Consider the following 27,644-nt stretch of genomic DNA (forward strand, 5'->3'; position numbering starts at 1 on the left):
TAACTGAAATTGCTGATGAAATCTGAGAGTCCTCCCTAATTCACTTTTAAATATATTCTAAACTACATTTCAAGACATTAGAATCTACAGGTTAACTTTTTTCTAAAATGAACTCTCTTACTGACTATAACACACATGTAGAGGAAAACAAACAAATCATAAGTGTTTATAACTTGATGGATCTTCTTACAGTTTAACTTTTAATCTAACAATTCCAAGGACTTCCCTGGTGGTGCAGTGGTTACGAATCCTCCTGCCAACGCAGGGGACACAGGTTCGAGTCCTGGTCCGGGAAGATCCCACATGCCACGGAGCAACTAAGCCCATGCGCCACAACTACTGACCCTGCACTCTAGAGCCCACGACCCACAACTACTGAGCCCACGTGCCTAGAGCCCATGCTCCGCAACAAGAGAAGCCACCACAATGAGAAGCCCATGCACCCCAACGAAGAGTAGCCCCCAGTCACGGCAACTAGAGAAAGCCCACGAGCAGCAACAAAGACACAATGCAACCAAAAAAAAAAATTTAATTACAATTCCACTTCTTACAATTCCACTTCTAAGAACTTATCCTAAAAAGATTAAAAATCAAGGTGTCAAAATGACTATCGGGGCTATAACTTATAACGGAAAAAAATAGAAAAAAACTATACATTCATCAACAAAAGGTTTATTATATTTGTCATCATACATCGATAAATGGAAAACTGTGCCATTAAAAGGTGAAGGAGGATGATATAGATCTAAATCCATTGCCGTAAAAAGATATGATTATTGAGTGGAAAAAGTAAGTGACAAAATACCATGTAATCTATTTATCACGTTGTTTTCATTTATGTAAAAGTTTCTGTCAGAGTCTAAAGAAAGCTCTATGAGCATCTCTACTAAATATCAACAATGATGGTATCTTTGGTGGGATTTAAGGTGATTTCCAGTTTGTTTTTTTCATATTGATATTTTATAACTACTTTGCAACAATACCATTTATAAATGCTCACAACATACAAGGCATATACACTACACACAAACATACACGTATGCCTTAAATACATTATTTCACACAAATCAGTAGAGGAATGCATTATTACCTCATTATACAGATGGAGAAATTGGGGATTAATGAGTTTAAGGAATTTGACCAATATATTTAGAGTGAGTATTTATAACCAAATCTGTTTAAGTCCAAAAGCCTGTCCTATTAATAACTGGAAACCATTATTAAGGATATGGGGATGGACGGGGAAAGCCATAGGGTAAGTAACTTATTTTTAATCCTATGCAATTTTAAATCCAATTAACAGGGCCTCACAAAATAGACCAAGAAATATTCCAATAAAAGTATAATAGCTATGTGTTATATCTATCAATTTATTCACTTATTCAGCAGTCATTGTACAACTGATGAGGAAACAAATTTTCATTACCATCATCACCACAGCTGCCATGTACTGAGCACCAACTATGTTCCAGATACCCATTCTTTGAAAGTCACTTTACTGGTATTACTTTTATTTAGTCAGATTTGGTTCCTGCACTCAAGCACCTGGAACTCTAATAAGTGACACAGTCTTGGAAACAAATAACTGCATTGCTGTATGATGGATGTAGGCATAAAGCAAGAGGTGATCATCTCTTCTTGGAGATGGGTGGGTGGGTCTTGAGGAGTAGAAAGAGCTTAGCAGGAACAGAGTTAACTGAGTAGCAGGAAGGGCACCAGGACTGGGGAAAAGCTATTTTCATATATGAAAAGATATGTACAGAGCAACAGCCAGCTCTACCCACCACCAGTCCCTCCTATCAAGAAACTTGCACAAGACTCTTAGATAGCCTCATCCACCAGAGGTCAGACAGCAGAAGCAAGAAGAACTACAATCCTGCAGCCCATGGAACAAAAACCACATTCACAGAAGGATAGACAAGATGAAAAGGCAGAGGGCTATGTACCAGATCAAGGAACAAGATAAAACCCCAGAAAAACAATGAAATGAAGTGGAGATAGGCAACCTTCCAGAAAAAGAATTCAGAAAAACCATAGTCAAGATGATCCAGAACCTCAGAAAAAGAATGGAGACAAAGATCAAGAAGATGCAAGAAATGTTTAACAAAGACCTAGAAGAATTAAAGAACAAACAAACAGAGAAGAACAATACAATAAATGAAATGAAAACTATACTAGAAGGAATCAATAGCAGAATAACTGAGGCAGAAGGACGGATAAATGACCTGGAAGACAGAATGGTGGAATTCACTGCTGCGGAACAAAATAAAGAAAAAAGAATGAAAAGAAATGAAGACAGCCTAAGAGACCTCTAGGACAACAATAAATGCAACAACATTTGCATCAGAGTGGTCCCAGAAGGAGAAGAGAGAGAGAAAGGACCAGAGAAAATACTGGAAGAGATTATAGTCGAAAACTTCCCTAATATGGGAAAGGAAATAGCCACCCAAGTTCAGGAAGTGCAGAGAGTCCCATACAGGATAAACCCAAGGAGAAACACGCCAAGAAACATAGTAATCAAATTGGCAAAAGTAAAAGACAATGAAAAATTATTGAAACCAGCAAGGGAAAAATGACAAATAATATACAAGGGAACTCCCATAAGGTTAACAGCTGATTTCTCAGCAGAAACTCTACAAGCCAGAAGGGAGTGGCATGACATATTCAAAGTGATGAAAGGGAAGAACCTACAACCAAGATTACTCTACCCGGCAAGGATCTCATTCAGATTCGATCGAGAAATCAAAAGCTGTACAGACAAGCAAAAGCTAAAAGAATTCAGCACCACCAAACCAGCTCTACAACAAATGTTAAAGGAACTTCTCTAAGTGGGAAACACAACAGAAGAAAAGGACCTACAAAAACAAACCCAAAACAATTAAGAATATGGTAACAGGAACATACATATTGATAATTACGTTAAATGTGAATGGATTAAATGCTCCAACCAAAAGACACAGGCTCACTGAATGGATATAAAAACAAGACCCACATATATGCTGTCTAAAAGAGAACCACTTCAGACCTAGGGACACATACAGACTGAAAGTGAGGGGACGGAAAAAGATATTCCATGCAAATGGAAATCAAAAGAAAGCTGCGGGCTTCCCTGGTGGCGCAGTGGTTGAGAATCTGCCTGCTAATGCAGGGGACACGGGTTCGAGCCCTGGTCTGGGAAGATCCCACATGCCACGGAGCAACTAGGCCCATGAGCCACAACTACTGAGCCTGCGTGTCTGGAGCCTGTGCTCCACAACAAGAGAGGCCACGATAGTGAGAGGCCCGCGCACCGCGATGAAGAGTGGCTCCCGCTTGCTGCAACTAGAGAAAGCCCTCACACAGAAACGAAGACCCAACACAGCCAAAAATAAATAAATAAATAAATTAATTAATTTTAAAAAATAGACTTTAAAATAAACAATGTTACAAGAGACAAGGAAGGACATTACATAATGATCAAGGGATCAATCCAAAAAGAAGATATAACAATTATAAATATAAATGCACCCAACATAGGAGCACCTCAATATATAAGCAACTGATAACAGCTCTAAAAGAGGAAATCGACAGTAACACAATGATAGTGGGGGACTTTAACACCTCACTTACACCAATGGACAGATCATCCAAACAGAAAATTACTAAGGAAACAGAAGCTTTAAGTGACACAATAGACCAGATAGATTTAATTGATATTTATAGGACATTCCATCCAAAAACAGCAGATTACACTTTCTTCTCAAGTGCGCATGGAACATTCTCCAGGATAGATCAAATCTTGGGTCACAAATCAAGCCTCACTAAATTTAAGAAAACTGAAATCATATCAAGTATCTTTTCTGACCACAACACTATGAGATTAGAAATCAACTACAGGGAAAAAAAAGTAAAAAACACAAACACATCGAGGCTAAAAAATACGTTACGAAATAACCAAGAGACCACTGAAGAAATCAAAGAGGAAATCAAAAATTACCTAGAAGCAAATGACAATGAAACACAGTGATCCAAAACCTATGGGATGCAGCAAAAGCAGTTCTAAGAGGGAAGTTTATAGCTATACAAGCCTACCTCAAGAAACAAGAAAAATCTCAAGTAAACAATCTAATCTTACACCTAAAGGAACTAGAGAAAGAAGAACAAACAAAACCCAAAGTTAGCAGCAGGAAAGAAATCATAAAGATCAGAGCAGAAATAAATTAAATAGAAACAAAGAAAACAATAGCAAAGATCAATAAAACTAAAAGCTGGTTCTTTGAGAAGATAAAAAAAATTGATAAACCATTAGGCAGACTCATCAGGAAAAAGAGGGAGAGGACTCAAATCAATAAAATTAGAAATGAAAAAGGAGAAGTTACAACAGACACCACAGAAATACAAAGCATCCTGAGACTACTACAAGCAACTCTATGCCAATAAAATGGACAACCTGGAAGAAATGGACAAGTTCTTAGAAAGGTATAACCTTCCAAGACTGAACCAGGAAGAAAGAGAAAATATGAACAGACCAATCACAAGGAATGAAATTGAAACTGTGATTAAAAGTCTTCCAACAAACAAAAGTTCAGGACCAGATGGCTTCACAGGTGAATTCTATCAAACATTTAGAGAAGAGCTAACACCCATCCTTCTCAAACTCTTTCAAAAAATTGCAGAGGAAGGAACACTCCCAAACTCATTCTACAAGGCCACCATCACCCTGATACCAAAACCAGACAAAGATACTACAAAAAAAGAAAATTACAGACCAATATCACTGATAAAAATAGATGCAAAAATCCTCAACAAAATACTAGCAAACAGAATCCAACAACACATTAAAAGGATCATACACGATGATCAGGTGGGATTTACCCTAGGGATGCCCGGATTCTTCAATATATGCAAACCAATCAATGTGACACACCATATTAACAAACTGAAGAAAAAAAACCATATGATCATCTCAATAGATGCAAAAAAAGCTTTTGACAAAATTCAACACCTATTTATGATAAAAACTCTCCAGACAGTGGGCATAGAGGGAACCTACCTCAACATAATAAAGGCCATATATGACAAACCCACAGCAAACATCATTCTCAATGGTGAAATACTGAAACCATTTCCTCTAAGATCAGGAACAAGACACGGGTGTTCACTCTCACCACTATTATTCAACATAGTTTTGGAAGTCCTAGCCACAGCAATCAGAGAAGAAAAGGAAATAAAAGGAATACAAATTGGAAAAGAAGAAGTAAAACTGTCATGTTTGCAGATGACATGATACTATACATAGAGAATCCTAAAGATGCCACCAGAAAACTACTAGAGCTAATCAATGAATTTGGTAAAGTTGCAGGATACAAAATTAATGCACAGAAATCTCTTGCATTCCTATACACTAATGATGAAAAATCTGAAAGAGAAATTAAGGAAACATTCCCATTTACCACTGCAACAAAAAGAATAAAATACCTAGGAATAAACCTACCCAGGGAGACAAAAGACCTGTATGCAGAAAACTATAAGACACTGAGGAAAGAAATTAAAGATGATACCAACAGATGGAGAGATATACCATGTTCTTGGATTGGAAGAATCAATATTGTGAAAATGACTATACTATCCAAAGCAATCTACAGATTCAATGCAATCCCTATCAAACTACCAATGGCATTTTTTACAGAACTAGAACAAAAAATCTTAAAATTTGTATGGAGACACAGAAGACCCCGAATAGCCAAAGCGGTCTTGAGGGAAAAAAACGGAGCTGGAGGAATCAGACTCCCTGACTTCAGAGTATGGTACAAAGCTACAGTAATCAAGACAATATGGTACTGGCACAAAAACAGAAACATAGATCAATGGAACAAGATAGAAAGCCCAGAGATAAACCCACGCACCTATGGTCAACTAATCTATGACAAAGGAGGCAAGGATATACAATGGAGAAAAGACTGTCTCTTCAATAAGTGGTGCTGGGAAAACTGGACAGCTACATGTAAAAGAATGAAATTAGAACAATCCCTAACACCATACACGAAAATAAACTCAAAATGGATTAGAGACCTAAATGTAAGACCGGACACTATAAAAACTCTTAGCGGAAAACATAGGAAGAACAGTCTTTGACATAAATCACACAGCAAGATCTTTTTTGATCCACCTCCTAGAGTAATGGAAATAAAAGCAAAAATAAACAAATGGGACCTAATGAAACTTCAAAGCTTTTGCACAGCAAAGGAAACCATAAACAAGACGAAAAGACAACCCTCAGAATGGGAGAAAGTATTTGCGAACGAATCAACGGACAAAGGATTAATCTCCAAAATATATAAACAGCTCATGCAGCTCAATATTAAAAAAACAAACAACCCAATCCAAAAATGGGCAGAAGACCTAAATAGACATTTCTCCAAAGAAGACATACAGACGGCCAAGAAGCACATGAAAAGCTGCTCAATGTCACTAATTATTAGAGAAATGCAAATCAAAACTACAATGAGGTATCACCTCACACCAGTCAGAATGGGCATCATCAGAAAATCTACAAACAACAAATGCTGGAGAGGGTGTGGAGAAAAGGGAACCCTCTTGCACTGTTGGTGGGAATGTAAATTGATACAGCCACTATGGAGAACAGTATGGAGGTTCCTTAAAAAACTAAAAATAGAACTACCATATGACCCAGCCATCCCACTACTGGGCATATACCCAGAGAAAACCATAATTCAAAAAGACACATGCACCCCAATGTTCACTGCAGCACTATTTACAATAGCCAGGTCATGGAAGCAACCTAAATGCCCATCGAGAGACGAATGGATAAAGAAGATGTGGTACCTATATATAACGGAATATTACTCAGCCATAAAAAGGAATGAGGCTGAGTCATTTGTTGAGACGTGGATGGATCTAGAGACTGTCATACAGAGTGAAGTAAGTCAGAAAAAGAAAAACAAATATCGTATATTAACGCATGTATGTGGAACCTAGAAAAGTAGTATAGGTGAACCGGTTTGCAGGTCAGAAATTGAGACACAGATGTAGAGAACAAACATATGGACACCAAGGGTGGGAAAGTGGCGGGGTGTGTGTGTGTGTGATGAATTGGGAGATTGGGATTGACATGTATACACTAATACGTATAAAATGGATAACTAATAAGAACCTGCTGTATAAAAAAATAAATAAAATAAAATTAAAAAAATATGTAGGTAGGAAACTGCAGGTCTCTTCCTAGGAACCACAGGTATAGCTTTGGGGGGTCAGAGTATAGAGTAACAGAATAAAGATACCCAGATCCTGTTCAAAGAAGACTTTGTAGAATATTTTCCCTTTCCAAAAATCTTGGGCACCAGCCCCCATGAAAAACAATCCTCACTTTCCAAACCACTGCCTTCAGTTCTGCACATGGGAGAACTGAAGGGAAGAAAGAGGCACCAAGGCAGAGATGGAACAGGGAAGATGACTGAAACTCACATGAAAACAAAATTTCACTATAACCAAAAGGTATTTCTGGATAAATTTTCACATTAATTTTTTTCTCAAAAGACATAATAATATACTTCAACCTCTAATAACTTAATAGTTGGGCAAAAGAGGTTTTAAGAACTAAATTTAATAAACACAGTGTTGAAATAAGGTCTTCTGCAACTTCATTTATTTCTTGTGAAATGCAATGTTCCCAAAGGAACACATTAATTTACAAGGCTTAAGTGTGAGAGATTTGTTTTCTCTCAAACAAAACGAATTAAATTGAAATACCTTCTGAAGGCAAAGTAATAGTATGCAGCTCACATCTCTCCAAATTTGATATATTAGGAAAATAGTAAGATATTCCTTTGAATTCTAAACCCTGACACTATTGAAAAATATCAACTCCAAGGAAGTGAGCAGAGAAATATGTTTTTGTGTTGCTCTGATTCTTAGTGTTTCTGTGGAAATAGCCCCAACTGCTATAGGTTGGTTCACTTGACCAACTGAAGTAGGGTGTCTGTGGATAGTTTCCTATTACATGCAGGGAATAGAAAGGAATAAGTGAATGGAGTCATAAGTATAATCTACCCCTGAACAGCTCATTATATTGCAGAGGAATCATGCTTTCCTAGGAGGTTGAGGCATTACACCCTATCTCTATTAATGGTATTGTTACTCAAGTAAGTAAATAGGATCTCAGGTGAATAGTGACCTGGAATTCCTCTTCTAAGAACATCGATACATACTAAGAGTCAAGACTTCCCCCAAACTAGTAAGGCCCAGATTAATAGTTGCTTCTTTCAAACAAATGATCTGGTTAACACTCTACTCCAATTCCCTCTGCTACCAGAATTTTTTTCTCTTGACTTCAAAACATTTTTCTTGCTGCGTCTACAGACAGCCACAAAATCAGTCATCAAAGGACCTTATCAAAGTCCCCAACTCTCCTCCTTCAAGCCACAGTTTCTTTTTTTTTCTTTCATTTTTTAAACACAAATCTCATCAGCGAATCAGTTCTGTAGAGGCAGGATTCCATCATACACATTTTATCGCTTTTGAAGCATACCTCATAAAGAGTCCAGCACTGCCACACTGCTCAGCATGACAGGTAGGCAAGATAGGTGCTCCTGTACTTTTTTAACGAGGACACTGAGACTCACACGCTCAGTAACTAGTGCAAGGGTTCTAGGTGAGGTAGTGGCAGAGTCAGAATCCAAACTCAAGTCTTCCGATCCCAAAGCCTCTTTCCAGTAAGGATGCAGCCTTTGGTATGAGTGAAATGTATATTCAACTTGATGCCATGGGACTCCTGCTATTTCACTTAATACTCATCTTAATCACCCATATCCCATCCCCAACCACTCCCTCCTTGTCCAAAATAATTCCCAGCATCCAATTCTCATTCCAAACTCTGTACAGTGGTGAAGGCCTAGAAAAATCCAGTTCAAGTGTCAACTTTAAAAACTCTGCCTCACCAGAGTATAGGACTATCTTCTCAGTCACTTCCTTATGTGTATATGTATGATATATGTGTGAAGAATGTTTTCAATGAAAAAAACTGCACCTGGCAGGTTGGCTAAGGTCTGATTATATTCAATGTTTTGCCAGATTTGGGGGGTGGGAAACACTCTCTTACATACTGGTAGTGGAGTGGAAAATTTGTATAACACTAAAGAAAGATGATTTGATATATTTATGCCACAGGAATTGCACAAAGACATATATACACCAGTATGTTACAGTATTATTTGTAGTGATATGGAAAATGATACATCATTCATTAAAAAAGGTATGTACAATATGTACAATATGATTCTATTTGTGGTTATTAACTATAAAATTTATATTTGCACAACTGTGTATGACCATGCATGAGACCAGTAGGAAGGATGGTAAACTGACAGTGGTTTCTTCCGGAGGAGTAGTACTACAGAGGAAAAAGAGGGAAGATTATTACTTTTACCTGTACAATTACAATTTTTTATGATTACATGTTACTTTAAAAACATGTAAAAAAGTTAAGTTTCTCTAAGTTAAAAAAGAGAAAAACAACAATAAGAAGCAACACCTTTATAACAACTCAGTATGTTAGGGAATCCATTAGAATTTTTTCTATTTTTTAATATTTGCTAACCTAATACTTTTGACTCATAGCCAGAAACAAGGATGGGCAATAAAATTTAGTCAAAATAATTTTAAATTATATTTAAATATTGTGCAAAATTTTGAGCCTTCAGCTGAGAAATCATCCTACTCTCCTGCCCTCATTTTTCCAGCCACAGCCCCTATGTCTAGATCAGTCCTGCTTCTCTTGGCATTTAGAATAAATGGATGGAGACAGAGACTCAAAATGAAGGGCAGGAAGTACTATGGACCATGTAGGGATCTCTCCTTTGTCCTTTGCAGATTCAAGGACACATTCAACGCTACTTGAACAGGTTGTGGAAATTGCTAGTTCCATCGCTGAGTACACCATTTTATTTCATGCAACTGGTGTGGAATCTGAACTGAGGAGCAAATGGTTCTATTTTCTATAGTAAGGTTACAGAGGCTCCTGGTATTTTTGTCAATGTTCTGTAAGAAGAGCAAAAATTCACATCTAGACTCCTGATTACATTTATACCATATATCAATTAGGTAACTTAAAAAAAGCACACCTAGGCCTTCAACATCAGAGATTCTCATCTAGTAGGCTGGGGTGAAGTGTTGTTATTTAGGTGAAACTGTCCCGTGATTCTGATACACTACCTCGGTTGAGAGCAACTTATATAGTTAAAGAGATTTATTTTGCAAAATTTTTGAGAAGGGATTTCCAGCTTTTATGTTCCCCAGAATAGAGATAAGAAATACCTTAGGCTAAATTATATGCTGAAATTTGAGAAGCAAAAATTTAGATCCCAGAATCACAAAACATTAAGTTTGAAAGGTTCTCGACATTATTGACTCTCCTTCTAGTTAAGTGATGATCAGAGAGATTAAGGGACTTATACAAGAAAGATAGTTACTTAAAAATATATCTAGTATTAGAAGCCATCTCTCATAAAAGAAAGTACATTTTCAACAAATAGCTAATAATATCTGTTTTTCCATTCTGTAATCTTTACCACTGAATTTCAAGCCAATTACCTAAAGTTAAAAAACATTAAAAGAAAAACCCTCTATATTAAGAAGAGATATCAGATCTAAAGGTTTTTTTTTCTTTTTTAAAATTTTATTTATTTATTTATTTTTGGCTGTGTTGGGTCTTTGTTGCTGCGCGTGGGCTTCCTCTAGCTGTGGCGAGCAGGGGCTACTCTTTGTTGCAGTATGTGGGCTCCTCATTGCGGTGGCTTCTCTTGTTGCGGAGCATGGGCTCTAGGTGCACAGGCTTCAGTAGTTGTGGCACGTGGGCTCCGCAGTTGTGGCTCGCAGGTTCTAGAGTGCAGGCTCAGCACACAGGCTTAGTTGCTCCGTGGCACGTGGGATCTTTCTGGACCAGGGCTCGAACCCATGTCCCCTTCACTGGCAGGCGATTTTTATTTAGGATAATAACAAAAATAATTTCATAAACTTATGCCAAAACAGTTGAGCTAGGTCTTAAAAATGCCAAAGTATACTGAATAAAATACATGGCAAAAGAATGGAATGAGAGAAATGCACATCTGTACTGAGAACTTATTTAAATGGTTCAATGTAGTGGGATCATAGAATGATGAAGTAGTGGCAGAAGCTGGAAAGGTAGGTTAAAGATATCTTTTGAAAGACTTTGAATATTATGGTAAAGAGTTTTGACTATCCCACAAGTCAGTGTCCTTTTGTGTTATATTTAAATATCATTTTAAAACATATACAAATAAGTTAAATAGGTGCAGAAAAAGTAATTGACAAAAGAACAATGTCAAATCGTGATTTAAAAAGGAAAAAGAGGAGGAGGGGGTGGGGGAGGAGGAGGGAAGAAGGCAGGCAGGAAGGAAAGAAGGGAAAATAAAAGATCATAAAGATTGAAAAGGAAGAAATAAAACTCCCTATACACAGATGACACGATTGTTTACCTCTAGAAAATGCTAAGATATCAATAAAAACTACTACAACTAATAAGTTAGTTAAGCATGATTATAGGATACAAGGTCAATATAGAAATATATGAAAATCAATTGTATTTCTATATATGTATTAGCAATAAGAGAACTGGAAAATATAAAATACATAAGAATTCACTTAACTGAAAATGGAAAGGTTCTACACCAAAAATTATGCAACACTGCAGATAAGTAATTAAATGGAGAGATATCACGTTCATAATTTGGAAGACTCAGTATTGTTAAGATGTCTAGTGCTCCTAAATTAAACTATAGATTCAGTATAATCTCAATAAAAATTCTAGTTGGCTTTTTTTTTTAAATAGAAATTTACAAGTTGGCTCTAAGATTCATATGGAAATTCAAAGGACCTAGAATAGCCCAAATCAATTTTGATGAATAAGAACAAAGGGAAGTATGGACAAAATTATTGAAATAATTCAAAAAGACACATGCACCCCTATGTTCATAGCAGTACTATTCACAATAGCCAAAACCTGGAAACAACCTAAATGTCCATCGACAGATGAATGGATAAAGAAGATGTGGCACATGTATATAATGGAATACTACTCAGCCACAAAAAATAACAAAGTAATGCCATTTGCAGCAACATGGATGCAACGAGAGATTATCTTACTAAGTAAAGTAAGTCAGAAACGGAAAGACAAATACCATATATATCACTTATATGTGGAATCTAAAATATGACACAAATGAACCTATCTACAAAACAGAAACAGAGTCACAGACATAGAGATCAGACTTGTGGTTGCCAAGGGGGTGGGGGAGGGAGAGGGATGGACTGAGAATTTGGGGTTGGTAGATGCAAACTATTACATTTAGAATAATAAATGGATAAACAACATTTGTCCTACTGTACAGCACAGGCAACTATATCCATTCTCTTGGGATAAACCATAATGGAAAGGAATATTTTAAAAAGAGTGTACTTATGTGTAAAACTGAGTCACTTTGCTGTACAGCAGAGATTGGCATAATATTGTAAATCAAACTTCACAGAATCTACATCTCTCTCAATACAATATTTTTCAATAAATGCTTATAAAGGAAAATTTTATATCTATACTCCCAATACAAAGCAAAAGATTTTAAACAAAACATTGTGAGGGAAAAGATCAGAGTTGTATTTCGAGTACAGAATCACAGGAAGATATTTTGAGCCACAAACTCAGTGTCACCTAGGAGGATGTACAGCTTAGATGCTGGCGGAGCTAACAGAAGCCATGTTACTGCACACAAAGCAACTGTGTGTTAGCATCATAGTATTTTGTGATTCTGAAGCAATATTAGACACTTTACATCCGAACATAATTATGTGTTACCTATATACAATCTTTACTGTGTATTAGTTGCATTTTAGGAAACTGATGTGTGGTCTGGGGTTGACATGTAATGCATAATTTTTCCTGACTTAATGAGAAATTGGCATATGCTTACTGCTTTGGGTGGAACACCTGATTTTCAGGTTGGATTACTGATTTTAGGCCTATCTCTTAAAAACTATAATTAAAACACACATACAGGACCCATGTTTGTGATGAGTTCAAGCAGGTGTTTGATACTGTTAGTAAGTCAAACTTGGAATAAGAATTTCATTGACACTTTTCTTTCAGGCTTTGTGTCTTAAGATTGCATGGTGACTGTAAGAAATTTCTATTGTGCAAATAAAGCAAAATATAGAAATAAATTATGTGATGAGGCTGATATAAGGAAACACTCTTCCATAACCGAAGAGCATTTCTTTCCAGCCTGCATTTCAGTAATGACAATGAGTGGGGCTGGAAGGGAGTGGGCAAGAAATTGGAAAAAGGAGAGACCAGAGGCCTGGACAATTATACCAATATGTCATGTAAGGGTCCGAGGGAAAACTGCATTAAGAAGAGTCTTGAGAGGCACTGCTGAAATCCACTGATTCCTTCCAAATGGCATGTTTCTTCCCCTGCATACATTCCTATGCCTATTTTTTATAATCTTCCACAGTAATTGAGTTCCTTCGAATAACCTCATTTTTACTTTCTCTTTCACGCCACTTTCTCTCCATGATTTTAAGACAACGTGGCTCACTCTAGCGACCCCATACAAATCTTCTGTGGAGCAATAATGAGGACTGCAATAATAAAAATTAAGTGATTGCCATTCCTCCAAAAGATCAGTAACAATATAGATTTTTAGCCTAAATATTTCAGCAGCATAAAGATAATGACGTGTGACCAAATAATTCAAAACACTTCCCCCGACAAGGCAAAGACAGAAACAGAAATGGCAAGAGTAGAGCTCAAAGACTTCACTCCAGGAAATACAGAAAAGAATGAGGCCACACAATATGAGCAAGGTTTTACATAATATTTACTGCAGCCTGAAATAAAATCTTAACTCTATAATGGCACTGAGGGGGAAAGCTCTTAATTGAGAAGATCTCAAATTGGGCAAGAACAATCTCAAAAATAAAAAAAGATTATTCTTCTTCTTTGGTTCTTAAGTGATGCGTATAACTTCACTGACTGCATTCTTCTTTTAATGAATCCAAGTGGCATTAAATTTGAAGATAAAAAGACTAACAGGGTATTGCATTGTGAGAAACTATCTCAGATTTTTTTTTTAAGTTTTTAATAGAAATTTTATTTATTTATTTTATCTTTTTTTTTTTTTTTGGCCACGCTGCACGGTATGTGGGATCTTAGTTCCCCGACCAGGGATCGAACCCGCGCCCCTTGCAGTAGAAGCGTGGAGTCTTAACCACACTGCACCACCAAGGAAGTCCTATCTCAGATATTTTAAACTGGCATTGGATTAACTGCATTAATCTAGATCTACTAAAACTACAAAATGATGAGAAATTCACTGGTTATCGTCTAGAATCATTATCAATCCAGAACTAAACTCAAGAACATAGCCTTGAGAGCCAGAAAAGCCAGTGGTCTACATGTTGATTCTGCCCCTCACGTTTCAGTTTCCTTATCTGTAAAATGGGTATTAAAATAGCACCTACTTTTGTTATAAAAGAGAATGCATGTAAAGAATTTAGCACTGCCTAGCAAATAGTAAGTGTTCGATGTTAGCTCAATTCCTAATATAGCTCCCCTACCCCTGATTTCTTTTAATAATCTCATCTTTTTATAACTCAAATTGAATGTAATACAATGGATTACTTAGGGAAGATGATTCAGCAAAACGCAGACAGCTACTGGTTATAATGCTGTAATGACCAGGGAGACTGCACTTGGAAGAAAGGGAAAAATGTATACACATCAGGGGTCCCAGGACAGTTTTCTGTGTGAGGCTGACCACTCAGCCAGCACCACATTCTTCTTTTGACTTTCAGAGCTGTGAATTAGGCTGGAGACTATTTTGAGAGTCAGAAAATGGGGTGACTTTAGCTTTGTATATAGGAAGGTCATATTCAGGACCTGCTTACGGTTTTTGTCAGGTTTGATCAATTCATTTTTAGCAGCTTTATTGAGATATAATAGACATATAATACATCACTTATTTAAAATGTAAAATTTGATATGTTTTGACACCACTGACACCATAAAAAAATTTGGTCAATCAATTTATTTTTGCACTTTTAGCTATTATAAACCTATCTCTGTTAATAAAACATAGGAAAAATAATTTTATTGCAATTTTGAAATCCTTTACTCTTCTTTCTTCTCCTCAAACTAGTGTTTCCACAATGGAATATTTTATTCCATGAGGTCTCTTAGGGAATAATTACTTCATTAAGAAGCGTACTTTATAAAATTACATCCATGTATGGTAATCTAAAAGAGCCAATCTAAGATGATAGAAACTTCTGACTGTAAATTAGAATCTTATCTATGGATGCCTAAGAGCTGGTGATTTATTCACTACTGTAGTGTACTTCTAAATCGCATCTAAGTCTTCCAAATATAATTCACTGGCAACAAGCAGAGAGTGAAGGCTCAACCTTTGGGACTGGTGTGGTGGTAGGGACCCTCAGACAGGAGTTTTGTCATAAAGCAGCTACACCTACCTGGGTCAGTCATTTAACTTTTACGGTTTCAGTTTTTTCCTCTTATAAAATAAGTATTACTAGACAAAAAGATCTGAGTTTACCTGTAGTTCTAGGTCTTTATCCCTGGCAAATATGGGAAGTATTCATACTTTTTATTTTTAATGGTTCTTAAATAAACCTATTATACACACACAAAAATAACAAGATTTAATTTAGACTATGCTGCAGCTAAATGTTACAAAGGGAACGAACTTCCTCCTCTGTCTTGAAGGGTGTGGGAGCCAGACATGCTAGCCCCATCCACTGTGCACTTCTTGTGCCACCACACTGTTCCTTCTGGCTGCTTCTGTCACCTGACAAGTCACGCCAATTCCCCACAGGGCACGATCAGCTATCCCCACACTTTCACTGTAGGGAAGATTATAAATAAATCCTATATTCAGATGAAAGCACCATGCGCAGGCCTGTGTATTTTCTGGGACTAATTGCTGAGGGAAAGCCAATAACCTACTGAAAGTCTCATTCCAGTCTACATGGTAATTATATGCTAATGCCTTTTGAAATTAATTCAGAACCCCTAAACCAGCATCACAGTAAAGGGGAAAGAAGCTGAGATTTAATCACATTGTCTTCTGGGAGCTCAGTGTAAGATTTCTTTTATACATGAGCCATAAATCGACAGAACTAGCAGACTGCTCTAGCACTGTAATGATGCAGTCCCACAGCAACAAAACTGCTGGCAGGTGTCATGCCAAAAATCAGTCACGGATGGGGCTCGAGTAGAGATGCAGAGTTTCTCACTTCAGAGAAGCTACAGTGTATGTTTGACCATTCTCGTTTCTACTTCTTATAAATTAGCCTCATCTGAGGGTCTAAAAGAAGTCAGATCAAGTATAAATAAAAGAAGCTGTGTGCAAAGTAATAACCTAACGATAAAAACAAAGCAATTATGAGAAACAATATGAGCAAATGGTGGAGCTGGAAGAATAATGAAGACATGGATAACTTTACCTCATTTGACAGAAATAAATGGAGTGTGAATGGGTAAGCAAATACAAAAGGTTTGCTCTAGCCCAGAAATCTAGTAAGCATAATCTAAAAGCCCATTGTAAATGCCTCCTTCGTGATGCAGTGTCCTTCTGCAATCTAATACACTGCTTATCCAAAGAAAAGCTATTGTAACACTGCTTCCAGCTTTCCTGGTACTCATCGTTAAATCAATGTCTTATTCTCACTTCAAAAGCACACTGGATTTGATATTATGCTATATACAAATTCTTCACATATCATAGAGAAATGATTGAAATTTTTTCTCAGCTATAAAAAGAAACCAGGAAAATATTTCCCACATGAATTTTTTCCTGTCATCCCTGACCTAGAGCCAGAAGCATATGAGAAGATGACTTATAACTGCATAAGAATTCAGTATGTGCATTTTTCTACTCTCTCAGCTTTTCAAGATGCTGTATGGAGCTACTGAAGAAAAGGAAGGTGGTTTCCCTCTGGAACATGCTTTCAGAGACAAATGCATTAATATAAACAAGCTAAAAGGAACCGAAATACACAAATCCACATGAAAATATTATTTTATAAATATTATCAGCTGAAATTCATTATGGTATCACCAGGTGCCAGATACTGTGGCAAAACTTGACATATCTTCTCTCATTAATTCTCATAACACCCTCCGAGGTTGAGGCTATACCATCACTAGACTGTAAGCTCTATGAGAACAGGACCATGGATTTTGTTCACCAATGAAAAATCGCGCCGCGTTCACATACTTCCTCCTACACAACAGATGCACAGTAAAGTTCTTGCTGAATAAATGAAAAATTTCCATTTGATAAAGGAGGTAACTGAGGGTTAGAGAAGATAAATAACTAGCCAAAGGTCTGTGATGCTAGAATCTGTGTTCCAACATATTTTATTTTATTTTATTTAAATAAGAGACTCAGTGGAAAGTGCAGGGCGATTAACTTATTACCATATTTAATCTTCTTGTTCTTTACATCTCTGAACGAAGATAAAGTTACTGAATAGCAACAAAAGACCAAATCCAGAAAGTCAAAGGAAGGAGTAGGAGGGACCTGAAATAGCAAGATGTTAATATTCTTTTTCAGTCAGGAGAGCTCTTCTAGCCTCTAGCCTAGAAAACAAATACCTGGGGGCTTCCCTGGTGGTGCAGTGGTTGAGAATCTGCCTGCTAATGCAGGGGACACGGGTTCGAGCCCTGGTCTGGGGGGATCCCCCATGCCGCGGAGCAACTGGGCCCCGTGAGCCACAACTACTGAGCCTGTGCGTCTGGAGCTTGTGCTCTGCAACAAGAGAGACCGCGACAGTGAGAGGCCCGCGCACCACGATGAAGAGTGGCCCCCGCTCGCTGCAACTAGAGAAAGCCCTCGCACAGAAACGAAGACCCAACACAGCCAAAAATAATTTTAAAAAAACAAAAAAAACAAATACCTGAAGTTTCTGTCTTTAAGGAAGGAAATGTGATCTAATTAACAGTCAACCATGTGCCATGTACTTTAAGCTCCTTCTGAAATGCAACTAATAACCGAAAGAACTGGGATAAGATAAAGTGGGTCTTCCTAGTCCAGTGCTCACTGCCCTGCAGAGTGTGGACTTTTCTGTATGGCCTGTAAAACACTCTCAGTGCAGCCACAGATTGTCTGTTACCTCCATCTAATAAAATGTCAGACAGAGAAATAAAATACCACTTCTCCTGTTGGTCTGGATCACATCAGCCATTCCATCTTGAGTCTTAATAACGCAGAGAGAACAGAACTAGAATCTTCATGTTCCAAAGTATAGTTTTTGGAACATTTCCATGTACCACATGAGACAGGAAATATGTGTTTGTGTTTAGGTACATATAATACAACAGAATGATTTAATATACATGATTTCCTAAAGCCTAGGGCATCATAAGTCAGGATTCTCATGGATCTAAACAGATTGGGTTTGGTTGAAGCACCATGGGGAATGCGGTATACTTCAGTGGCTAGAGCATGGTTCTTGGAGCCTGGCAAGCCTGGGTTCTTAGTAACTTATTTCTGTAAGTTACTTATGCAGTTTTCTTATCCACAGAATGGGGATGACAACAGTACATACCATATAGGGCTCTTAAGAATACTGAATACAGGGGCTTCCCTGGTGGCGCAGTGGTTGAGAATCTGCCTGCCAATGCAGGGGACGCGGGTTCGAGCCCTGGTCTGGGAGGATCCCACATGCCGCGGAGCGACTCGGCCCGTGAGCCACAATTGCTGAGCCTGCACGTCTGGAGCCTGTGCTCGGCGACGAGAGGCCGCGATGGTGAGAGGCCCGCGCACCGCGATGAAGAGTGGCCCCCGCACCGCTATGAAGAGTGGCCCCCGCTTGCCACAACTAGAGAAAGCCCTCGCACAGAAACGAAGACCCAACACAGCCATACATACATACATACATACATAAATAAAAAAAGAATGTAAGCAGACAAGAATAGCATTAAAAAAAAAAAAAAAGAATACTGAATACAAATGTGTGAGCACATAGGTAAAATGCTAGGAATAACTCAGTAAATTAGCTTTTACTTTCATCTTATTACCACCACTATCACTTTAGTTTCGTTTATGAAGAAATCTCTAAACATAAGCCAAAGGAAATGAACGTGAAGCAATGAATTATATTAGTTAATACATACTGTCACCTTTGATTTTTATTTACATAATGATTATGCTAATCAGTGCTACTACCCGATGTGGGTCCCTTTCATGATGCTATATTACAAAAGAACAAGCAAAGAAAAGTAATTCCAGAAGTGACTTCTTTGTGAAAACAGGTTTTAGATGGGGAGAAACTACTGGGGCGTAGAAGACAGAGGGCGATACTAGTGTCCTCACAGTTGTGTCTGATCAGCTTTAGCTGTGGATATTATTAGGCAAGTCACACTGTGGATGACTATGAATTCTATTCCGAGTCTGAAGAGGAAACTGTAAAATGAAAAATTAGTAATGGCCTCATTTTAAGTAAGCAGTCTGACACTCGGTACCTCTGTGATTCAGCTCCCTCAACTGTCCAAGTGTTGGAGCATTTTACCCAAGAGGCCTTAGAGCACACTGGTTAACAAAGAGCTAAGAAGTCAAACTGCCTGATACTGAATCCCAACACCTCATTTACTTTGTGACTTCAGCAGTAAAGCTATGTCTGGTACCAAGTACACATTGCTCTTGTTACGATTGTTGTTATAATCTTTTTTTCATTTTTGTTATGTGACAATCTTTTTATGTCTCTTTTCTTCCTTGAGAGTGTGAGCTATTTGAATGAAGGGACTGGATGTATTCATCTCTTTTTTTGTGTCCGTCCTAAGAGACACTCAAAAAACCGTTAGCTGAATGAGGAACAGGCAAACAAATATCAAACTAAGATAAATTCAGAGCAGAAACCCTGACTTTAAGCTTAGGAAAATGAGGATAACCTTTTCAGACTATTGATGAAATCATCCAGAGTAGTAGCAGAGGATCAGTCATCTTCTGAGCTGCTCTTATCTTTCTCCTATTCCTAAATAAGACGCCTGATTCCTTAACCTGTGGCCTTAACCACATCACCAACTTCACAGATATTAACCAATCCTTAATTTAATATGTTTCCATGAGATTTTACTTAAGGACCCCTAAATTATTTTGTGAGATTAGTTTTTTTGTTTTTGTTTTTGTTTTGTTTTGGTTTTGGTTTGGTTTTTGGCCATGCCACACGGCATGCAGTTCCCTGACCAGGGATCGAACCCGTGCTCCCTGCAGTGGAAGCATGAAGTCTTAACCACTGGACCGCCAGGGAAGTCCCTGTGAGATTAGTTTTTACTCGAGCAGCAAACAGCAACTATAAGCAACAATATGATTTTTGTTCTCACTTGGGAAAATGATAATAAATAGTTGACGAAAATGTAATTTATAACATTCTTCCCCTTCACTTCATTTTCCTATACAATATCCTCTATACCCCTTCATCTCACCAGAACAGAAATTCAGGATATATGCCCCTAGATGGATGAATATATTAGATACAGAGTATATATATATATGGATGGATTTTGCCCTTATGTGATTATAATGAAAGTAACTGGACGGATTTTATTAGAAGAATCAAATGAGCCTAGTAGGAAAAAAAAAAAGAATATATGCCCCTCACCTCCAACAGTTCATCTCCAATACGCATTCGCCCATCCATGGCAGCGGGTCCTTCGGGGTTAATTCCCACCACAAATATGCTCATGCGTGATCTGTCTTTGTTACCAGCAAGGCTGAGTCCAAGTCCATTCTTATCCTTTTCAAGTTCAATAATGTGCAATTCTCCAGGCAGGTCTGCATATCTTTCCCTGATTTTTTCTATTAAAAAAAAAGGTAAAAAAAATTTAAATGGAGCACTTGAATCTATATTAGCAAGATACTGGCATTTCCCCATCTTTAATGATGCCTCTACAATGAACTGTCCCTTCTTGAGAGCGAAGTACTTGAGGTCATTCAGAGCCTTATATATAGGTTACAGTTAAAAATTATTTCATCTCCATCTAACAAGATTGGCTCACCCATAAAACCTTCCCTGATTGTTCAGGTTCACAATGGCCTAGACTTTCTACATATTATTTTCTTACCTAAGAGAGTCAACACAATGTGGTGGAAACCCTGGCCTCCCTGCACTACCCCGCCACCCCCCCACTTCCAAAAAAAGAAAAAGGGAAACAAAGAATATATACTGATCACCAGCTGTGTTAACAAGCAAAGTGTTTGGTCTTGGAGATATCATGCTGAACAAAACAGACATGGTTCTATTCTCATGGACTTGCAGTCCAGTAGGAAAGAAAGTCAACAATTAATTCTAAATAATAACATTTCTTTAAAGTATACAAAGGGTACAAAACAATATTGGGTGTTATGTGAGTAAAAACAAGGGGAATTAAGGAAGTTGATTTAGTTGTCAGATCTGAATTCAATACACAAATCTACCACTTACTCAATGTCCAATAATTAATACATTATTTTACCTCTATGGAATTCCATTTCTTCCTCTTTAAAATGGGCATGATAATACCCACTACATGGAAGTTGGGAAAATTAAATAAAATACACGTTAAAGAACTTAACAGCTCATGACTTACAGGTATTTTATAATTCTTTTATTTGATCTTCTGTCTCACCTTGCAATCTCCACTTTATGCTCTAAATTACCTACTTTAGGATTTGGCTGGTTATACTTCACTTGTGTCGATTCTGTGCAACGAAACCACACTGGCAGGTCAGTGTTGGGAATGATACTGCTTTAGACATGCCTTGTACCCCACACAGCACCAGCTCAGGCCAGGTGTGCTGCCAGGGCTCAGAGGCTTGCTGACTACTCCATCGTGTGATGCAATCATCTTATCAGTTGAATAACCAGTAGCTTGTGACTATCCTGAAACTCTCTACGCTCTAACACTTGACTTAAGTTCATTGTCCTTAGAGGGAACCTTCCAAGTTGAAAACTTAACTCGAATAATTAGTTTTAAGGGGGAGGGGAAGGAAGACAGCCTAGTCCATTTCATCACTTTACCAGATATAACACTGCCTTATAAGAGTAGATAAATTTAAACCCATAAAAGCTATTTTATGCATAAATTTATATTGAAAGAATGATAAATGACTGCCTACTTTATTTATTTTTTAACGACTGCTTGTTTTATAAAAAGGTTAAATCTGCCTGCTTTACAAGGATTTTGAAGAGAATCTTAAAGAACTTTCACTGATAATCTTATTATTAATAATAAGAACACATAGCAAAATACAGTAAAACAAAGAACTTGCAATGTAATAAAACTGTCCTCTAATTAGAAATAAAATTATTCATATCAACACTGAAGTAAATAAGCTCAAAGTATTTTTGTTCGTCAACTACCAAGAACAAGTCACTATGTGCGTACCTTAACAGAGCATACAAAACACATGGTACCCTCAAGATGCTTTTACAGCAAAATAGGGGAAGCAAACAAATACAACAAATATTAAACAACTACAGTTATGTAAATAGAAATCCCAACCACCACAATGCTGGTCACTGAATAAATACTAAATGATTAGTGAATTAGGTCAGTGAATAAACATTAAATTAATTGCGCTAGCAATAACTGCTTTTAGAGTTCTAAGAATTGATATGGCTAGAAGAGATTTTATGGAAGAAGCAGAATTTGAGAATGTTTTTTTCTCTTACTTTTTTAATTAAAGTATAGTTGACATACAATATTATATTAGTTTCAGGTGTACAACATAGTGATTCAACATTTATATACATTACAAATTGATCACCATAATAAGTCTGGTAACCACCTATCACCATACAAAGTTATTACAATATTATTGGCCATATTCCCTATGCTGTACATTGCATCCCATGACTTATTTATAACTGGAAGTTTGTACCTCTTAATCCCCTTCACCTATTTTGCCCAACCACCACCCACCCCTGTGACCACCAGTTTATTCTCTGTATCTATGAGTCTGCTTCTATTTTATTTAGTTTGCACATTTGTTTTATTTTTTAGATTCCACATTTATGGGAAATCATACAGTATTTATCTTTCTCTATCTGACTTAGTGTAATACCTTCTAGGTCCACCTGTGTTGTCACAAATGGCAAGATCTTCTTTTTTACGGCTGAGTAGTATTTCATTGTATATATATATACCACATCTCTTTTACCCATTCATCTGTGGATGGACACTTAGGTTGCTTGGCTATTGTAAATAATGCTTCTATGAACACTGGGGTGTGTATATCTTTTCGAGTTACTGTTTTCATTGTTTACATAAACAAGAAGGGTTTTGAATAAGGTACAGAGTTTGGTTATGTGAAGAAGAGTCCTGGTAGATGTAATGACAAGGGGAAAAGCATCTATGCAGGTGGGTGAGGAAGAGAATGTGAAAGCCCATCTGGCTTTGAACGGAAAATTGTTTGGGTTAGTGGGTGGGTGACAAGAAATAAGAGTACAAGGTTAAAAGATTAACTGACAGTTTGTTTACAGACATAATATTCCAGGGCTTCCCTGGTGGTGCAGTGGTTAAGAATCCGCCTGCCAATGCGGGGGACACGGGTTCAAGCCCTGGTCTGGGAAGATCCCACATGCCGCGGAGCAACTAAGCCTGTGCGCCACAACTACTGAGCCTGTGCTCTAGAGCCCGTGAGCCACAACTACTGAGCCCGTGTGCCACAACTACTGAAGCCCGCGTGCCTAGAGCCCGTGCTCCACAACAAGAAAAGCCACGGCAGTGAGAAGCCCATGCAATGAAGAGTAGCATCTGCTTGCTGCAACTAGAGAAAGCCCGCGTGCAGCAACAAAGACCCAATGCAGCCAAAATTAAATAAATTAAATAAATAAATTAAAAAAAAAAAAAGAAATAATATTCCAGTTTAGGGACTCTGTAGAGGTGCCTTGAGGTACTCTGTGGATGGGGCCTTGAGGGGACACTCGATTTAATACCTGTTCTCCCAGATTCAACCAGAGCAGTTACACTTTCACCTGTATTGTTTCCAGGATTTATAGGGTAAGATGGTTAAGAAATGATACCACAGTTAAGGAAACAAATAAAACAAAATTTTAACACATCCTTCTTAGAAAATAGTAAAGCAGAAAAAGATTTTATAAAAAAGAAACTGAAGACTAACAACACAATAAGCTCAAGGTATTATAAGTAAGAGACTATGCCATCTGACAGACAGAAAATACACATTTTGGGGGAGGCACACACAGAACAACTACAGAAACAGACTGTGTATTGGATCATAAAAGAAACTTCAATAAGTCTCAAAAAAATCAATATCATACAGGCTGTGTCTTTGGACATAGTGCAATAAAACTATGAAAAACTCTAACGACAAAAAACAACTTTAAAGCTCTCTTGTGTTTGACATAAATTAATAATTAATAATAAATTAATGTTAGTACTAACAAAAAGAGATTTTCAAAATAGTGCTGAATGAAATGGGGAAAAAACAGAATAGGGTCAACATCATTATGTAATAATATTTATGCGAATTAACATTCTGCACAAAAACCACAACACATATTTTGCAAGTGCATATACAAAAACACAGATACTTAACACATTAGAATGGTTAATTATAGTGGGTGTAAAGAGACAGGAATACAAGGGAGCAAAGAAAACCAAACAGGGACTCCCAGATGGCCAATGATGGTAACATGCTATGAAGGATTACATTTAGTGCAATCTTCTGCCCCTGGGGACTGAAAAAAAGAATGAGCTGAGAAAGGTTTTAGTGTTAAATTAATATAAAAAGACTTTCAGGTTCCAAAATTTGTCTGACTTGTTCAACCTTCAGAGAAAAAAAAAAATAACCTTCATGGCCATTAACTATACATTCAACTGCTTAGACATGTAAATGATTAATGACACGAGGAATCCTCCTTTGGTAAAATGTGGCTCTATCACAAATGATGAACAACTCAAATCGTGCTACAAAAGGTGAATCTCTATCAATGCATTCTTGTGGCTAAATAGAAACAGCAAGGGCTAAAGGGTCAGAATTTGGTTCAAGTCCTAGCTGAGGCACTTAACGCCACTGGTTCCTTGGACCAAATACTGAACCTCTACTAACTTATTTGTAAAATAGGGTTGTTACCTTAAAATGGATGTTAACTAAAAATTCCTAGGACATAGGGTCCAAATGTTAAGGGAACAACACAACCATGATTTCATTTTCATCATTTAGTTATATTGAGGTTCTAAGTTAAAATTGGTGACACAGCTACTTTTTTTCTTCTTTAACTTTGTCTATCTTGAGGAAAATTGAAACTTGTGAAAGGAAACAGCGGTTCCCCATGATGGCATGAAGGAAGCAGGCACACCGTCCTCCAATGGGAATCAGGAGAGGAAGGGGCTCTAGCATCATTATTCCCCGGATTCTCTTCTTTGAGTTACTTATATTGAGGAGTCCCAAGGACAACTTCTTGAGGAGCAAAGGAATAACAGCACTGTTTCAAGTGACTGTCCCATGGTTCATAGGTCATTGAGGTGGCTTTAAAATTGTGTGCCAGTCAAGTGTGGAATTAAAACCCTTTCCATAGTTTCAGTTTGGGAAGATGAAAAAGTTTTGGAGGTGGATGGTGGTCACAGTTGCACAACAATGTGAATGTACTTAATGCCACTGAACTGTACGCTTAAAAGTAGTTAAAATGGTGTATTTGTTATGTATATTTTACCACAATTACTAAAAAAAAACAACCCTATCTATAGGCTTAAAAGACCTTCAAAAAATTGGTTCCCTTATCAGCATTCCACCAAGGGACTAAGTTGTAGATTTGTTATCCCGAACTTTTGAAACCTCCAGCCCTATTTTTCTGGCCAATTGTTTTGTTATGACACTGGCATATTCCCATTTTTTCAATTAAAAAATATTGATTGAATCCAAATTCATGTCAGGCTTGTGATGTGAAGGGCACACTACTGAATTTGTTTTCAAGGACCTTAAAATCTATCATTGAAGACAAGCATACATATCAATAATTCTAATTCAGAGAGAGAAAAACTATGAGAAAAATACCAGCAGCTGAAGTCACCCATCCATTTCACTGTGTCGTCAGGAAAACCAATCAATGTCTGCAAACTACACTGAATATCATAGATATTCTAGCCAACTCTCATTCTACTGGTCACATATAACTTCTACTGCATAATATTCAAAACTCATTTTAGCTGACATTTCCAATAATCCTGCATCCAACTTCTTCCAACTTTATTTACCTAAACATGGGTTATTCAGCTTTCCTTGACTTTTAAAATTATCTTTTTTTTTTTTTTTTAAATAGGAGAAGGGGGTAAGCTCAACAGAATAAAGCTCAGCAAAGAAGCAAATCCTAGAACAATTAAGAGCTGAGTATCCTTGAATAGTTATGAAGTTTCAGTAATAATTTATTGGGGACCTGCTAAGTTGCAGAAACTGCACTAAAATCATCCAGTAAATTTTCTCCATTTAAGCTAAAAACCACCCTATCAGGTAGAAATTATCATCACTGCATTCTAGATGTGTGAAATAAGACTCTGACCTTGCCAAAGGTCACTTAGCTAGAAACTGATATAATAAGGATGCAAACCCAGTTTTGTCTGTCTTCACAGTACTATCTGAAAGTATCTTTTCTGATTTCTGCTTTCTTTCTATTGCCGTATCCTATAATATAAACTCCATGAAGTTCCTTGTACATCTAGCACACTGTTGTCTTCTGCACTTAACAGTGCCTGACATATATTAGGTGGTTAATATGTACAATATATGCCTGTTGGAAGCATAGACAGATGATTTCTAAGGTCTTCTTCAATTGCTCTGCCTACATTCCTGCCAATGCCCCAAACAATGCTACATAAAAGCCATCTGAGACCTAAAACCATTAGACACATGCAATTTGTTTCAAAGACAATGCATTCTTTCAGTTAAAGGAAGTAGAAAAATGGTTTGTTTCTTCTTTGGATTTGTATTCAAAAGTAACAAAATCCATTAGGACTATGTATACAATATCTTTTAAAAATCAACTCTATTAAACTGAAGAAACTTGAAAAGCAAAGAGATTGATACTTTATCTTTTCTTTCTTTCTCTCTTTTTTTTTTTTTTTTTTGGTGCATCATGAAACAGGAAGAGCAGTAAGACAATAAAAATGCCAGATGCCACATATATACAATGGAATATTACTCAGCCATAAAAAGAAATGAAATTGAGTTATTTGCAGTGAGGTGGATGGACCTAGAGTCTGTCATACAGAGTGAAGTAAGTCAAAAAGAGAAAAACAAATACCGTATGCTAACACATATATGGAATCTAAAAAAAAAAATGGTTCTGAAGAACCTAGGGGCAGGACAGGAATAAAGATGCAGATGTAGAGAATGGACTTGAGGACACGGGGAGGGGGAAGGGTAAGCTGGGACGAAGTGAGAGTGGCATCGACGTATATACACTACCAAATGTAAAATAGATAGCTAGTGGGAAGCAGCCGCATAGCACAGGGAGATCAGCTCGGTGCTTTGTGACTACCTAGAGGGGTGGGATAGGGAGGGTGGGAGGGAGATGCAAGAGGGAGGGGTTATGGGGGTATATGTATACGTATA

The 27,644-nt window shown here is 37.3% G+C and overlaps 1 protein-coding gene across 18 annotated transcripts in view; it reads right to left on the reverse strand.

Moving 5' to 3' along the window:
* The window catches only part of PATJ (PATJ crumbs cell polarity complex component), a 345,994-nt gene that overhangs the window by 124,294 nt on the left and 194,056 nt on the right, over window positions 1-27,644 (reverse strand). For all 18 annotated transcript variants that reach the window (XM_082453175.1, XM_082453166.1, XM_082453174.1 and 15 more), the window contains one exon: window positions 20,692-20,888. In XM_082453175.1, the coding sequence (XP_082309301.1) occupies window positions 20,692-20,888 (197 nt within the window). The remainder of the gene's footprint in view (window positions 1-20,691; window positions 20,889-27,644) is intronic.

This window comes from Balaenoptera physalus (assembly GCF_965194825.1).
Source record: "Balaenoptera physalus genome assembly, chromosome: 1".
NCBI classification, from domain to species: Eukaryota; Metazoa; Chordata; class Mammalia; order Artiodactyla; family Balaenopteridae; genus Balaenoptera; species Balaenoptera physalus.